The sequence below is a fragment of the Astyanax mexicanus genome, chromosome 19 (assembly GCF_023375975.1).
Source record: "Astyanax mexicanus isolate ESR-SI-001 chromosome 19, AstMex3_surface, whole genome shotgun sequence".
NCBI classification, from domain to species: domain Eukaryota; kingdom Metazoa; phylum Chordata; class Actinopteri; order Characiformes; family Acestrorhamphidae; genus Astyanax; species Astyanax mexicanus.
This window is the reverse complement of record NC_064426.1, coordinates 26706817-26721236: the sequence shown is the minus strand read 5'-3', so window position 1 is coordinate 26721236 and position 14420 is coordinate 26706817. Positions and strand designations below refer to the sequence as shown.

The 14420-nt window shown below is 38.1% G+C and overlaps 2 protein-coding genes across 3 annotated transcripts in view; both read left to right on the top strand.

Moving 5' to 3' along the window:
• The window catches only part of stat3 (signal transducer and activator of transcription 3 (acute-phase response factor)), a 55611-nt gene that overhangs the window by 13587 nt on the left and 27604 nt on the right, over nucleotides 1-14420 (top strand). For both annotated transcript variants that reach the window (XM_022672525.2, XM_022672532.2), the window contains exons 2-7: nucleotides 4522-4655; nucleotides 11119-11362; nucleotides 12544-12636; nucleotides 12938-13019; nucleotides 13415-13515; nucleotides 14126-14277. In XM_022672525.2, the coding sequence (XP_022528246.1) occupies nucleotides 4528-4655; nucleotides 11119-11362; nucleotides 12544-12636; nucleotides 12938-13019; nucleotides 13415-13515; nucleotides 14126-14277 (800 nt within the window). In that variant the 5' untranslated portion in view covers nucleotides 4522-4527. The remainder of the gene's footprint in view (nucleotides 1-4521; nucleotides 4656-11118; nucleotides 11363-12543; nucleotides 12637-12937; nucleotides 13020-13414; nucleotides 13516-14125; nucleotides 14278-14420) is intronic.
• Nucleotides 1-14420, top strand: part of atp6v0a1a (ATPase H+ transporting V0 subunit a1a) — a 130503-nt gene that overhangs the window by 102674 nt on the left and 13409 nt on the right. The gene's annotated exons all lie outside the window — the stretch shown is intronic.

The window sequence follows — 14420 nt, the reverse complement described above, 5'->3', positions numbered from 1 at the left end:
AAGACAAAAAAAAAGACATTTTCTCACTCTTTAACTGTGCAACCTCAGCCTCGACTTGCGTAAGGAAAGCAAATTGCTTGGATCAACATCAACAAATAGAGAACCTTGTTACACTCTTGGTTTCATGTACACTGCATTGTCTGTTATGCAACTGTTTGTTAGACTTCTAGGCCATTGTCTGAAATCTGACACCCACCAGATCTCCAAGGGTCGTCTCCAGTCTCGGTCTGGGCTTTTAAGAAAGCCGATATTGACCACAGAGAAGGGTCACCAGATGATGCAGAAGGATTATCTCTCCTGCCTTGAGGGAGAACTAAATTGTTCCTCCTGAATTTCCACATTCACAAGCCAATATTCTTCACAGCCGTTACAGTTGCAATGTGATCCAAGCCCATTTGTTTATCTAGGTTCTACTATTGAACAGAAATGTCATCCAGGCAGATCATCCTTTGTACTACTGTGGTGTAACAGTGGGTCGTTTGGCGTGTCAACAAGGAAGTCAGCGTTTACTTGTTGCAGTGCTTATGCAATGAAGAAGTTCTTAGGAGTGGGCTGTTGAAGTCGGTTTGTCACTCTTGCAGAGGCAAATTACTGTGACTTTCTCCTTCAGTCAGCAGAGCAGAGTGAGCTCAGCACACACTCATCACATTAGTCACACAGTCTGAACAATAGGGCCTGACCAATATATTGATTGGCTGACTAATATAGATTGGCTGATAACAAAACTGTTCTGTTCTTGCTCACTTGTGTTACAGCAATACCGTGTAAACATTAAAAAAAAACTCTTGTGGTTAAAGGACCTTTAAGGATTATATTTTTTTGTAGTAACTAATAACATGATCAGGATGTGTCATCAGATATTAAGGAGACATGCTGAGTTAAATCATCAACAGCTCTTGTCAGCAGAGCTTCAGACAGTATTTTCTTAATTGAACTGTGTGGTACATTATGGAAATTACGGATTTAGAATCCAAATATTCCTACCACCAGTTCTGTTCCCCCAGATCCATTTCCACACTCTGGTTTGCCAGGTATAGAACACATTCACTCACAAGAACTGTGCTGCAGCCAAGAAAACTTCTTGTTGTCTCTTGCCACTGTGTGTCAATCTGGTAGCCCACGTTAACTTTGTGTCTGGGCAAGAGTGGGTGGAGTAGACAACTCTATCCAATTGGATTCCTGTAGCCATTTTACACACTCACTCGTATTTATTACTGATTGTTCCTTTAAAAAACTTCTAAAACATAGTATTAGACAATAAAGCAGTTTGACCGAAGATATTATAAATAGGTAAATTACTAGATATCAAACTAAATAGCCTAATATTATTAAAAATTACTTAAATTAATAGCCAGTGACCATTTTCTCTCCATAATAAACTTAAAACAGTCCAATTGATCAGGCCTTAGTAAGTGTGAAAGCCCATATTGTGAGGCCCTGTTGAACAGTCCCAACTAAACATAACTAGACACACAGCACAGCATGAAGAAAAATCAGCAACTATTGTTCAGCACCTCCAGGAACTCCTTCAAGATGCTGAGAAAACTGTTCCAGGTGACTCTACCTCATGCAGACACTGAGATTAAAATACAAAGAGTGTGCAAATCATTCATCTAAATGTGGCTACTTAGAAGAATCTAAACTATAAAACATAAAATATTCTGGATTTGTTTAACACTTTTTATGCAGTTGTTCCTGTATAGCTTTGATGTCTTCAATATAAAAATGACAGTGTAAAAAAATCATAAAAAGAAAGAAACACATTGAATACAAAACTCCATAAGGCCATAACTTAAATAAACGTTCACATTACTGTGCACAGGTTCTGACAGGCTGTGGTTTTCTGAGTGCCTGGGTGGGGATTGTCTTCTGTTCTTCTGGAAAATGTAGGGGTGATGTGGAGAGAAAGTGGTCACTGATGATTTCACAAGTGGTAGTGTGATAATCTGCCTTCGTTTCACAGCCTGTGCAGCAGCTGCGCAGGCCACAACAGTTTAAAGGAAGGTGAAAGTGTGTGTTATGTGTTATTAGACCGTATTTGTGCAGACGTGAGAGTTTTAGAAGAGCTGCTGCTGCAGATATATGTGTATGCGCTGCCATGCTCAGATTTGCGCGCATGCTAGGCCTCTATGTGTGTTTGCGGGGGTGGGTAAGCAGACCCATTCGTGTTCAACAGGATGTGTTTGTGTGTGTGTGTGTGTGTGTGTGTTGATGGGTAGCAGGATTAGACAGAAACCATCAGAGTCTCAGCCTCTGGGTTTTGAGGTTTTCCTCTGAGAGCGGATGCTCCTGCTGCTGTCTGATCAGATGCTGTTGAATGGAGCTGTGGTGGTGCTTCAGCGAGGTGTTTCTCTCCAGACTTCGCTGTGTTTCCCCGCAGAGCTTTTAAAGAGAATTTCAACTGTCGGAAGACGGTCTGCAGCTGTGGTCAACCCTTAAGTTCTTTTGGATCGCTTTTAGCAGCTCTGACTTATAGCATTATATAATAGAAATGATATAAATGTTAGTTTTTTCTTATTATAAAATATTATATTATGTTATTATGCATTGAAAAAACATTCATTAACTTACCTCAAGTCTTCGTTTTGCTCAGTTAAGTTGTAAATATATACAATTTTAAGTTCATTCATTTAAGTTCAACTTAACTAATCAATTAAGTTTATTCAAGTTAATATAGTTAAATAAAGGTGATTTGCTCTCACAGTCTACAACACTAAGGCCTGGCAATCAACACATATATTTCGCTAATGCACGCCTAGGATAAGGTAGGGAGATATGCCCAATATGCAAATATGTGGTGCAAAGAGCCTGTAGGAGTGTTGTATGAACCAACACTGTAGAAAAAGTATTGACACGTGTAGTGTCTAAAATAATATCAGGATATTTTAGGGTATTTTTGCGATAACGATATACTTGGCGATATAGGAAAACAGAAAAATAATTAATTAATTTCAGGAATATAGTATAAGAGTATAACAGCATAATAATAATGTGGCAAAATAAATAATATAGCATAAAATAATATAATGCAGCAAATAATATTGCAGAATATTTAGTGCATGCATATAAACTGCAAAATAAAACAATTATACAATAAATACACCTAAAGCGTCACAGTAAATAATAGACTACTTTTAAGACAGAACATCTCTATTATCACGATATGGATTTTTAATATCACGATATTTCTGTGTCACGATATATTGTATATGATATAATATTGCCCACCCCTAGTGCTGAAGGTATGGTTACGTTACATGCATTAGTTTTACAGGAAAGGAAATTAAAAAATATATAATTTACACTAGGGATGCACTCAAATCTTAATTGACCAAATACTGAACATTTTAACATGTTTTTAACAGGTTTTTAATCATTTGCCACTTTACTCACCAATACATAAATTAAAATAGCTGAAATCTATTCAAGGAAAAGCTATTACAAACTTACAATTTAAAAGTATTTATTGAACAATTCATTAAAATACAATAATACTGTTATACCACCCAACCCTAGTTGACATCCTTGCTAATATTATGAATGATTCATGATATGAAATCATCATTCATGCTATTAAATAAAGCTCCTTGTATTTCTATATGTAATTACCCGTTCCACCTCTAAAACATTTAAAATATATTTCCCTCTGTGTGTTACTGTGTTTTGCTTCGAGATTATATATATATATATATATATATATATATATATATATATATATATATATATATATATATAGAGATCATTTACAAGGCCAGTTACCCAACCCAGTCATTAGGACCCTATCACTGGTGATGCCCCAACACCAGGAGGGTGAAGACTAGCACATGCCTCCTCTGATACATGTAAAGTCAGCCACCGCCTCTTTTTGAACTGCTGCTGATGCAGCATTAGTGAGTAGCATCACAGCGCACTTGGAAAAAAACTCAGTGACACAGTTTCAATACATCAGCTAACGGGCGGTTTGTACTGGGGAGAGAGCAAGGCCAGTTGTGCTCTCTCAGGGCTTCGGTGTGTGATGGCAAGCTGCATGACTGGGATTCGAACCACCGATCTCCTGATCATAGCGGCAGCAGCTTAGTCTGCTGGACCACTCGGAGCCCCGGAGCCCTTTAATAATATAATTTTTAAACATATTTTTTCAATTTTTTTTATTATTGCTCTGAACCCATCCAATGGTTATATTAAACCAGTAACTACAGAACATGTCAGTGTTCTGACTCTATATAACAATATAACGCAGTGCCATTGATCTCATATCAAAAATTAGCAATTAATTTAGATCATAAAACAGCATCACCAGTTAGCAATAAGCGACATATCATATTTATACCAGAATCATATCGCTTGAAGAAAAATATTTTAATATACATCTTTTGGGCATATAGTCCAGCACTACATTATGATATGGAATAAAATGTGGAAATTGACATTAACATTATTAGTAAAGTGAGAACAAAAGTAAAAAGAGATGGTATTGCTGAGATTCTTATTTATTTATCTCTGTTTGTCTCCCACCCTCAGGTCACCATGGCCCAGTGGAACCAGTTGCAGCAGCTGGAGACGCGCTACCTGGAACAGCTGTACCATTTGTACAGTGACAGCTTCCCCATGGAGCTGCGCCAGTTTCTAGCTCCCTGGATCGAAAGTCAAGACTGGTACGTGTCCATCAAACAACACTCAAAACACATCAGCAACTAAGACACTTAAAAAAAGTAAAGAAAATATTGACGCAATTCTTTTTGGAAATACTGTATCAACTTTCAGAAACACACTATTGATTTTTATTGAATAGTTGACGAATGAACAGAGCAAATGCATGTAAAGATTGGTTCCTTAAAAATTCCATACAGATTGGAGTTATGGAAACAAGTGACGTAGTTTTGAAAACATGCTTTTTAGATGGCAGCAGTATGTGGATGAGCCTTGTCCTGTTAAAATAGATCAGCAGTACGTGTGCTGTCAGGAAAGGTAGGGCTACTAGTTGCAGGACATCATTTATGTAACATTGGGTTGCCAAAGTGCCTGTAATGAAGGCCGAATTTAATCTGGCATCGTACAAAATTGCAACCCACACCATGACACCAGGCCTTCTGGACATCTGACATGTGACAAGAGTCTGGGCGCTGAACACGGTGCCTCCTTGCATGGATTTGTTCATAGTCTCCACCATAACAAATCAGGACTCACTACTAAAGAGGCCCGCTGCCAGTATGACTCATTCCATGACAGTCTGACCCGACTACCCACCAGGTTTCATTTCTGTCAGTTTATTCTGGGTGCAGCTATTCTTTTGAGTGTGCAGTATAATCACATAGTGCTGGGCGATATGCCTTCTCATTCGGTATACTGTGGGGTGAACCGGTATGCTTTTCTCTCATACCGCCATACCACTAGAGGGCGCTGCAGAGCGCAGTGTGGAACAGCACCTTCAAAGAAGAGAGTCAAATGCTGGTCTAGCTCCATCCTACAGAGAAATCAGAACACCTCCTGCTGCCGTTTCTACTGTATGAGTGTTTTTATTCCAGTAAAATAGAGCATTAACTAATTTTACCTTTTAAATATATTAATACTGCAGCTTGAAGGATGATCTGATTGTTTTTTTTTGTGGCTGGAGAAAGAAGGGAATTGTAGCTGATTTGAATACTTTAATACGTATAATAGCTTCAGGAATAAAGTACAGTAAATTGATATTAAACTTGTGCAATAGAACTTTTGAGAAATATCTCTTTGAATACTTAAACATTGAGTATTTTAAGTTTGTTTATGGTGTTTATGGAACTTTGTATTAAAATATTTAATTTCGTAAAGGGAGCCGTGTTCAATTTGTCAGCGTATCTATTTTAAAGGTCTATTGTTTACATTCTTCAGCTATTTTTCTGATAATAAAGTCTGATTTCTTCATATATTGTATAATTGTGTGGGACAAAGTAAACCCAATACTAATCAAAGCCTTTATTTAAAGCCTTAGTATAGTCACAAACCTATATTAAAACCCAGTCATGCAAAAAAATAATAAATAAAGAAAATAAAAAATATACCATGAAACCGTCAGAATCTTGAAAAACACCATAATATGCATTTTTGGCCATACCGCCCAGCACAAATATCACAGTATATTGAATCATAAAAGTGTATTGTGATACGTATTGCATCGCCAGGTTATTGGCGATAAATGCAGCCCTAAGTTCAATCCTAGTGATTTGTAGACAGATATGGTTTTGTGGTGCCTGTAGAATCTGATTTAGAACGTTTTAAACTACATTTGAACCCTTACCTACTTTAACAGGAAGTATCAGTAACAACCTTATACTTTCCTCTCTCCGCTCTGCGTAAAATTTTTGTGTTTCGCCATCCAGCCATCCAATGCCTTTTTACAAGAGGTGAATGATTGATGTCAGTCACAAGATAAAAGCTCAGCTGTATTTCCTTATTCTTTGAATTGAACAAGTTGTTGAATTTGTGCCATACATATGTGGAAAATTATCTTATGATCATTGATATAACAAATAAGAACATATATTACACAATTTTTTAGAAAGCATCTACAAACAATACCTTAAACTTATCAAAGATTGCGTAATGTTGTTTTGTATTAAGTGTTTTATGTTGTTGGAATTAGTGTTGCATGGTATACAGATACTAGAAAAGTATCTCTGAATTTTACTGTAGTATTAAAACGATACAGTACCCCAATTATTTAGTACCTGTACTTTAACCCAATTGATGTGTGACACAGAAACCGCACCTTGTCATCTTCTCAGATTAATAAATGAAGAATATCTCAACACATCAATCAAAATAAAACATATATATACAGTTAGAAAGAGCTAAAAAAAAAAGATATCCTACCATTTCTAAAAAAAATGCAGTGTCATCTCACTCTGGTGAGAATCTGTGACTAATCCATTGAGAAAAACGACTCAATAATAAGCTCTACTTCAAATTTTCTTTCCCAGTAACTTTCTGTGACACTTTTACTGCTTTATTTCTCAGTTTCATTTATGAACATTTGTTCTAAAGATCTCTTGAGTTTCTTCATGACTGTGTTTACACGAGATCAGAGCATGATATCAACTCATGGGTTTTGAATCATTGATTTGCATGAATTTTTGTTCATGATTAGTGAACCAATTTTCTCAGTGACTCAACTCCATACTCAACCCATCGTGTAAGTTCCTCAAAGCACCCAAACACCATACAGATCACATGATAATCCACAAAATATCAGCGGATTTAATTTTTTTTTAATTGCTCCCAGCTTTTAAATGCCTTATTTTCCAGTTTCCTCAACTTTTCCGCGATTGAGTGAATCAAAACAGAGAACAGTGACGTGGTACTTTTCTTGAACTTCGCTTCCAAATGGGAGCATGCATCAGGGACGTGGCTGAAACCTTCCCTTTTTTTTCTTTTGGAGATTTTTTAGTTAGGAGGGGCTCTTTTCCTTCCAGACCAGTAAGCCAAGGTTTTCCCTTGGTATGTGTCTTTAGCTCCTGTTTGGGTTAATACCTTGACCCGTATAAAGACTACAGGTGCAGATGACACAAAACCCTTATTTTCTACAGTAAAATAACTTATTTACACTCTGAAAATCTCCAATAGTTTACTTGGAGAAGCTGCCTGTTTTCTCTCTACTTTACTTCACAGTTCCAGATCAGTAACAGGAATGAACCCACATTCTGCAGGTTTAAAATAGACGTGTAAACTAGACAATCTTAATAAAACAACATGTTTGAAGGCCATGAACTGTTTGATGTGCATTCAGGAAAATAGTGTTTTAAAAATGAAGTTCAGAAAAGAGCTAATTTTATGATTTCATTCATTATGTTTTGACAGTTGCACATTTACTTTACTTTACTTTTTTATTTTCTATTACAATTTCAATACAGATTTTCAGTAATGTTCCTTGTCAAACATAAAACCATTTAATGTAATGCTTGAATAGAAATCCTTAAGATTTTGGGGTCAGGCTGATAGATGGATAGATAGCCAAGACAGAGACAGACATGAAAGACAGACAGACAGGTGGATGAGTAGATAGATAGATAGATAGATAGATAGATAGATAGATAGATAGATACATAGATACATAGATAGACAGACAGACAGACAGGTGGATGAGTAGATAGATAGATAGATACATAGATTGACAGACAGACAGACGGCTGAATAGGTAGGTAGATAGACAAACAGACAGACAGGTGTGTGAGTAGGTAGACAGATGGACGGACGAGTAGATGGATGGATGAATGGTTGTTAGAAACCCAAGACAGACAGGAGAGAGAGAGAGAGAGAGAGACAGATTGGTGGGTATGTAGATAGGTTGACAGGTGAAAAGATGTATGGATGTATGGAAAAAATGATGAGTAGATAGGTAGACAGGTAGATGGATAGATAGCCAAGACAGAGACAGACATGACAGACAGACAGACAGGTGGATGAGTAGATAGATAGACAAACAGACAGACAGGTGTGTGAGTAGGTAGACAGATGGACGATGAGTAGATGGATGGATGGATTGATGGGCAGACGGACAAATTCACAAATTACAGTGCCCAATGTACAGAAATGGCAAATAAAAAAATAAATATGATCTAATAACAGCATATAATAAAAGTGTCTACTAACATAATAACATTCGGTGAGGTATATGTATTATATGTAAAACTATTTCCATGCATTAAATGTTTATTTTTGCACTGATTCACACCAAGTCGTCAATAACAAATAACAAAAAAAATGTGGGATTTGATTGCGAGCAGAAGATGAAAACAAAAGTCGCAGTTCAACCACCTCTCCAGAAGCGGACTTCCCCCCAGAAAACCCTGAAACCTGAGAACTGCCGCTGATAGCGATGTAGCATCAAAACATTATGTATGCTTTCAAAGTTTTAGCCTTGTTCTGATGATGATGATGATGAACGTCTTCATGCAGAAAGCTCTTGAGTTACTCAACACAAATTCCAAACAGCTGACTTCACCCAGCGGCAGCACCAGCACTGTGCCAACCTACCCCTCCCTCATTTTGGACTGGGAAGGTTATTAATAGAAACACATCTGATCTGATGAGTTTCTGTATGAACTTACACCACTGTAGCATTCAGCGTAACACACAGTCCTGTATCTCTCAGCTTGCCCACAAATGCATGTTTAAAATGTGTAAGCACGATTTGCTGTATGTAGGGTTACAGGGGAGTCCAGGAGCAAAAAATACCAATTTCTACCAAAAGAAAATACCAATACCAATACCAAAATGTTGCTTTAACTGTTAGTAAGAGTAAAGTTAGCATTACACAAAAAACACCTTTGTTGTACAGCAAGCTTTTGGGGTAAACTGAAACGAGTCAGTATCAGTAGGCTGCTCTGTAGTCTTTTCACTCTTACTTTTGGCATTTATTTCACTGGTGCATTACTGGAAAATGGCTAATTAGTCATTTTAGATGAATGCTTTTCCTTTGGCGTAAAGGCGTTTTACTAGTTAGGCTGTGGGGTGGTATTTCAACATAATAATGACCACAAAAAACACAGCCAAGACGAACACTTCCTTGCTGAAGAAACTGAGGGTAAAAGTGCTGGACTGGCCAAGCATGCCTCCAGACCTAAACTCTATTGAGCATCTGTGGTCTATCCTCGAATAAAAGATGGAGGAGCACAAGATCTCTAACATCCACCAGCCCCAATTTGTCGTAATTGGCGTAATAGAGGAGTGAAAGAGGAATCCTTGGCAACCTGTGAAGCTCTGGTGAACTATTGACACTTTGGGCACAATTTGGCCATTTTCAATTAGAGGTGTACTCACTTTTGTTGCCTGTATGTTGAGTTATTTTAAGGGCACCGCAAATTTACATCAAATGTTGTGTCAAATCTTCAGTGTTGTCCCATGAAAAGATATAAAATATTTAGAAAAATGTGAGGGGTGTACTCATATTTGTTAGATACTGTGCATGATTTTATTAGCAGGAAGCTCACAGCACCCATCAGTCATCGGTGGCCACTTGTGTGATACTCAATGCACTTTTCATATGACTGCACATATGCAGCAAACCAGAGTACCAGTGTGGTATGATCTCTGCTCTAGTCTAAAAAAAAAGAAATACAATAACAAGGCTTTCTCACGACCCACTCATCTCTGTACTGCGACTCATCCTACAGTTTAAAAACCACTGATCTAGACTGTCTGGAGCTGTCTAACGACCAGTAAGCATAGATCTATTGTGCTAGCATGTCAATATAGTCTGCAAATACACGAACTATCTTTTCAATAATCCAATGGCCGTCTTTGCTTACTACAAATGTATATGAAAAAATGATAAAGAACTAAGTCCACTAATTTGGATGTTTTTAATGTTTTCTACATGACTCACTTACTCACTCAGAATGTTCATATAATGTTCACAATATTTACATGATATGTTGTTGATACTTGAGAGCAACACATCCCTTCCAGGCACTGGTAGTAATGGTAATATGGAGTAAAACAGGAACTATTTTTTGTACCAGTAGCTTTTCCTGTGCCAGTGTTTGCAGAGCTCAAACTAAACAAAATCCAACAGAAGACAAAACAAGACAAGACAAGACAATACAATATACCATACTTGTGCTGGCCCTCCACCTTTAACTCACATATGCACACTAGTAGGCACATTTAGAAGACACAGAGAGTATAACTGTTTAGTTAATTATAACTAATCAGAAATTAAGTTAAGGGCTGATATGCATGATTGTTCCTAATACTGCCTGATGATTGGCTGTTTAAAATACAGTCAGTGTGCATCTTCTTATTGTCAGAGCTTCTTGATTACGCTAAAATCCACTGCGGTCAGTAAATACACCCACTTGCAGCACCTCACACTCATATCTGGTTAAATCCACACCCACTTTCAGTGTGTATTTTACAAGAAGTCGAGTCACTATATGTCTAAAAGACTGTGGACATCATTTCTAGTGAATGCATTCAGCTGTTTTAGGTTGCACCCATTGTTTAGACAGATGTGCAAATGTGTGAAGGAGATAAACATTAGCCTATTGGCACCATGCTTCATGCAACAGCATTGAGTGGAACTGTGTTCACTGGAATGATTGTCCTTTATCCAAGTTCACATCTTCTCCTCTGACTCCACAGGGCATATGCAGCCAATAAGGAGTCCCACGCCACCCTGGTGTTTCACAACCTGCTGGGAGAGATCGACCAGCAGTACAGCCGCTTCCTGCAGGAGAACAACGTTCTGTACCAGCACAACCTGAGACGGATCAAACAGCACCTGCAGAGCAAGTACCTGGAGAAGCCCATGGAGATCGCCCGCATCGTAGCCCGCTGTCTGTGGGAGGAGCAGAGACTACTGCAGACGGCCACCACCGCTCAGCAAGTATGAAATCAATCATAATCACACACACATTCAAAAATTCATTATTTTACACACACAGTGTGCATAGACTCTCGCATAGACTTTCTTAGTATTGTAGATGCTGACATCTACAAAAATCTTTAAGAGTCTCAAGTTCTTAAAGGGGCACTAAACCCCCTAATTTTAGCAGAATCTACTATCAGCTCCAATTTGAAAAGGCTAAAAATTGGAGGGGTAATTTGGAAGGGGCACTGGGTGATGTATGGGTTTAGAGGCAGGGCAGGAGAAAGAGCTGATCAGAGACGCAGCAGCAGTGTGTCTCTGATAGTGGTAAGATCCAAGTGGTTGGATGTCAGCATAAGCGAGACTGACTTGTAAATGTCACGCAGCAGCAAGCTTGATACAAAAGAAAAATCACACTATTCTAATTTTCCATGACATATCATTTATTTTACTCCAATATCGGATACACAGAGTTCATTATTATCATAATGACATGTTGCACAATTAGCTTCTGGTGAAATTCCTGTAATCCTGAAATATAATATTGCTTAATATATCGGAGAACAACAAAATATCACAATAGCCCAATCTGGACGCGATTCGTTTCTCAGGGGGAGGTCTGTGAAAAACATTTCACACTTCTACTCAGTGATAAAACTTTTGCATCTGGACTACAGTTGAAAAAACAGGAGGACCAGTGAGTTTTTTTGTTTTTCTTGGTCACATGACATTGTGCTCAGTAGCTCCTCCATTTCCATTCGCTGATGTGTTTACATGAATCTCTGTGGGAAATACCCAGCCAAACTGTGGCAGTGGATAAATAGCTATTTTATTAAATGCGAGGTGATGAAACTCTGAGATGTAAATCCAGACAGGACTAAAATTACTGGACGACCACAGAGTTCAGCGAAAAACAGTAGGTAATTCAGTCTATAATTTTCTCAGCGGACGCACACGTTCGTACATGGTCGTTCTGGACAGGAATAAAATCACAGAGGACCCTCCATAAAAGAGAAAATTACCCCCCGAGAAACTAACCCTGTCCGGATAGGGCTAATATCAGTATTTTGCAGTATTGTGCAGCCCTAATTGGGAACTCCTGCTACAGAGACTCCAAATTACATCCAGATTGTGCTGAATAAAGTGTTTTATGACCTGATTTTCTTACTGTTGACCTTCTTACTCTCTCCTCTCAACAGGACGGTCAAGCTGCCCATCCCACAGGCACTGTCGTAACAGAGAAACAGCAAATCCTGGAGCACAACCTGCAGGACATCAGGAAGAGAGTGCAGGTCTGTATCTGTGGCTCACTCTTAATCAGCTAGAGTGGTGCTCATTAGCCAAGAGATGGAATTAGCAGTGTGTTTTTTTTTCCAGGAGAGTAATTTAATATAAGCTCTACGCTACTGCTTTAAAAAAACAGGTTTATATTGGCAGGTTTATATTAAGCTTACGTGTTGGCACAATTGTGTAAGAGCAGGAGGAACAATAAAACCACAGTGCAGAACTTTACCGTAAGTGTGTCTGGAGATTGTGTTTCCTGATTTCCAGGTTTCTCAGTTTCTCACTCTGTTGTGTTTGTTGTTTGTTTAGGATATGGAACAGAAGATGAAGATGTTAGAGAACTTACAGGATGACTTTGACTTCAACTACAAGACTCTGAAGAGTGCTGGAGGTAAGATTCAGTTCTAAAAAAAGACATTTATATATTATATAAATGTATTACACACAGAATGATATATTTTAAGTGTTTTTATTTCTTTTATTGTTGATGATTGTGGCTTACAGCCAATGAAAACCCAAAAATCCGTGGTTTAGAAAATTAAAATATTATATAAGACCAATTGGTACTTTTGGCAGTGTGCCAAGGGGCCAAGTCCTGCTGGAAAATGAAATCTGCACCTCCATAAAAGTTGTCATCAGAGACAACAGAGAGACTGATTCGTAACAAAACATATTATATACAATACCATAAAGCAATGCATCATCATAAAATACCGTAAAATATCAATATATTGCTAAGCTCTTATTTCCCCTTTAGCCTCATTCTGATTGGCTTCTGTCTTTCAGAGCTATCTCAGGACCTGAATGGGAACAGCCAGGCTGCAGCTACTAGACAGAAGATGGCTCAGCTGGAGCAGATGCTGAGTGCCCTGGATCAACTCAGGAGGGTAAGAGACACATTTTTGTAACACGCAAGTAAATTGGAATTTACTCATCAGCATATTTCCAAGAATTAAAAATGTAAAAATTCTTTTTTTTTTAATCCCGAACAGGAATTAAGCCCATTTATTCCTAGAATAAATATACCTTTCAATGGGAAATCTCAGTTCTAAATTGCTGTGTAGTTTCCAAGACAAAGCTTAAAGGACCATTAAAGTTTATGTTTTTCAGTAGTAACTCTTTAAATGTATCATCAGATATTAAGGAAACATGTTGAGTTTAAGCACTGGTAGCTTTTGTCAATAGAGGTGCAGCCAGTATTTCTTTGAACTGTGTGATACGTCACTGAAAGCGGTGTGGGATGTAACCTCCAAATCTCTCCACCTCCATCTCATCGATGAGTCCCATTTCCACATCCTGGGTTGCCAGGTATAAAACAAAACATTATCCAAACTGTGTGCTGCAGCTATGAATATAGCATACAGGCTATTTTTCTGCTGAACAGGTAATCACTGAGCTTCCGTAAGGTTTGCTAGTCGTATCTGGGTGATTTACCACCGCCACTAGTGTAGTAGAAAAAATATTGATGAAACGTTCTACTTCTGGTTTGCCTTGCAGCAAATCGTGACTGAGTTGGCTGCGCTGCTGCAGGCCATGGATTTTGTGCAGAAGAATCTGACGGATGAAGAGCTGGCTGACTGGAAGAGAAGACAGCAGATCGCCTGCATTGGAGGACCGCCAAACATCTGCCTGGACCGGCTAGAGACATGGTACACACACTGAACATTCACATGCTCTGACTGCACTGCGCAGGAGCTGGAGCTGCAGCGAATAGTCGACAAAATCAAAAACATTCTTAAATGAAGACATATTTTAGTAACCTAGAATTTTCTCCTGAAAATAATAAAAAATG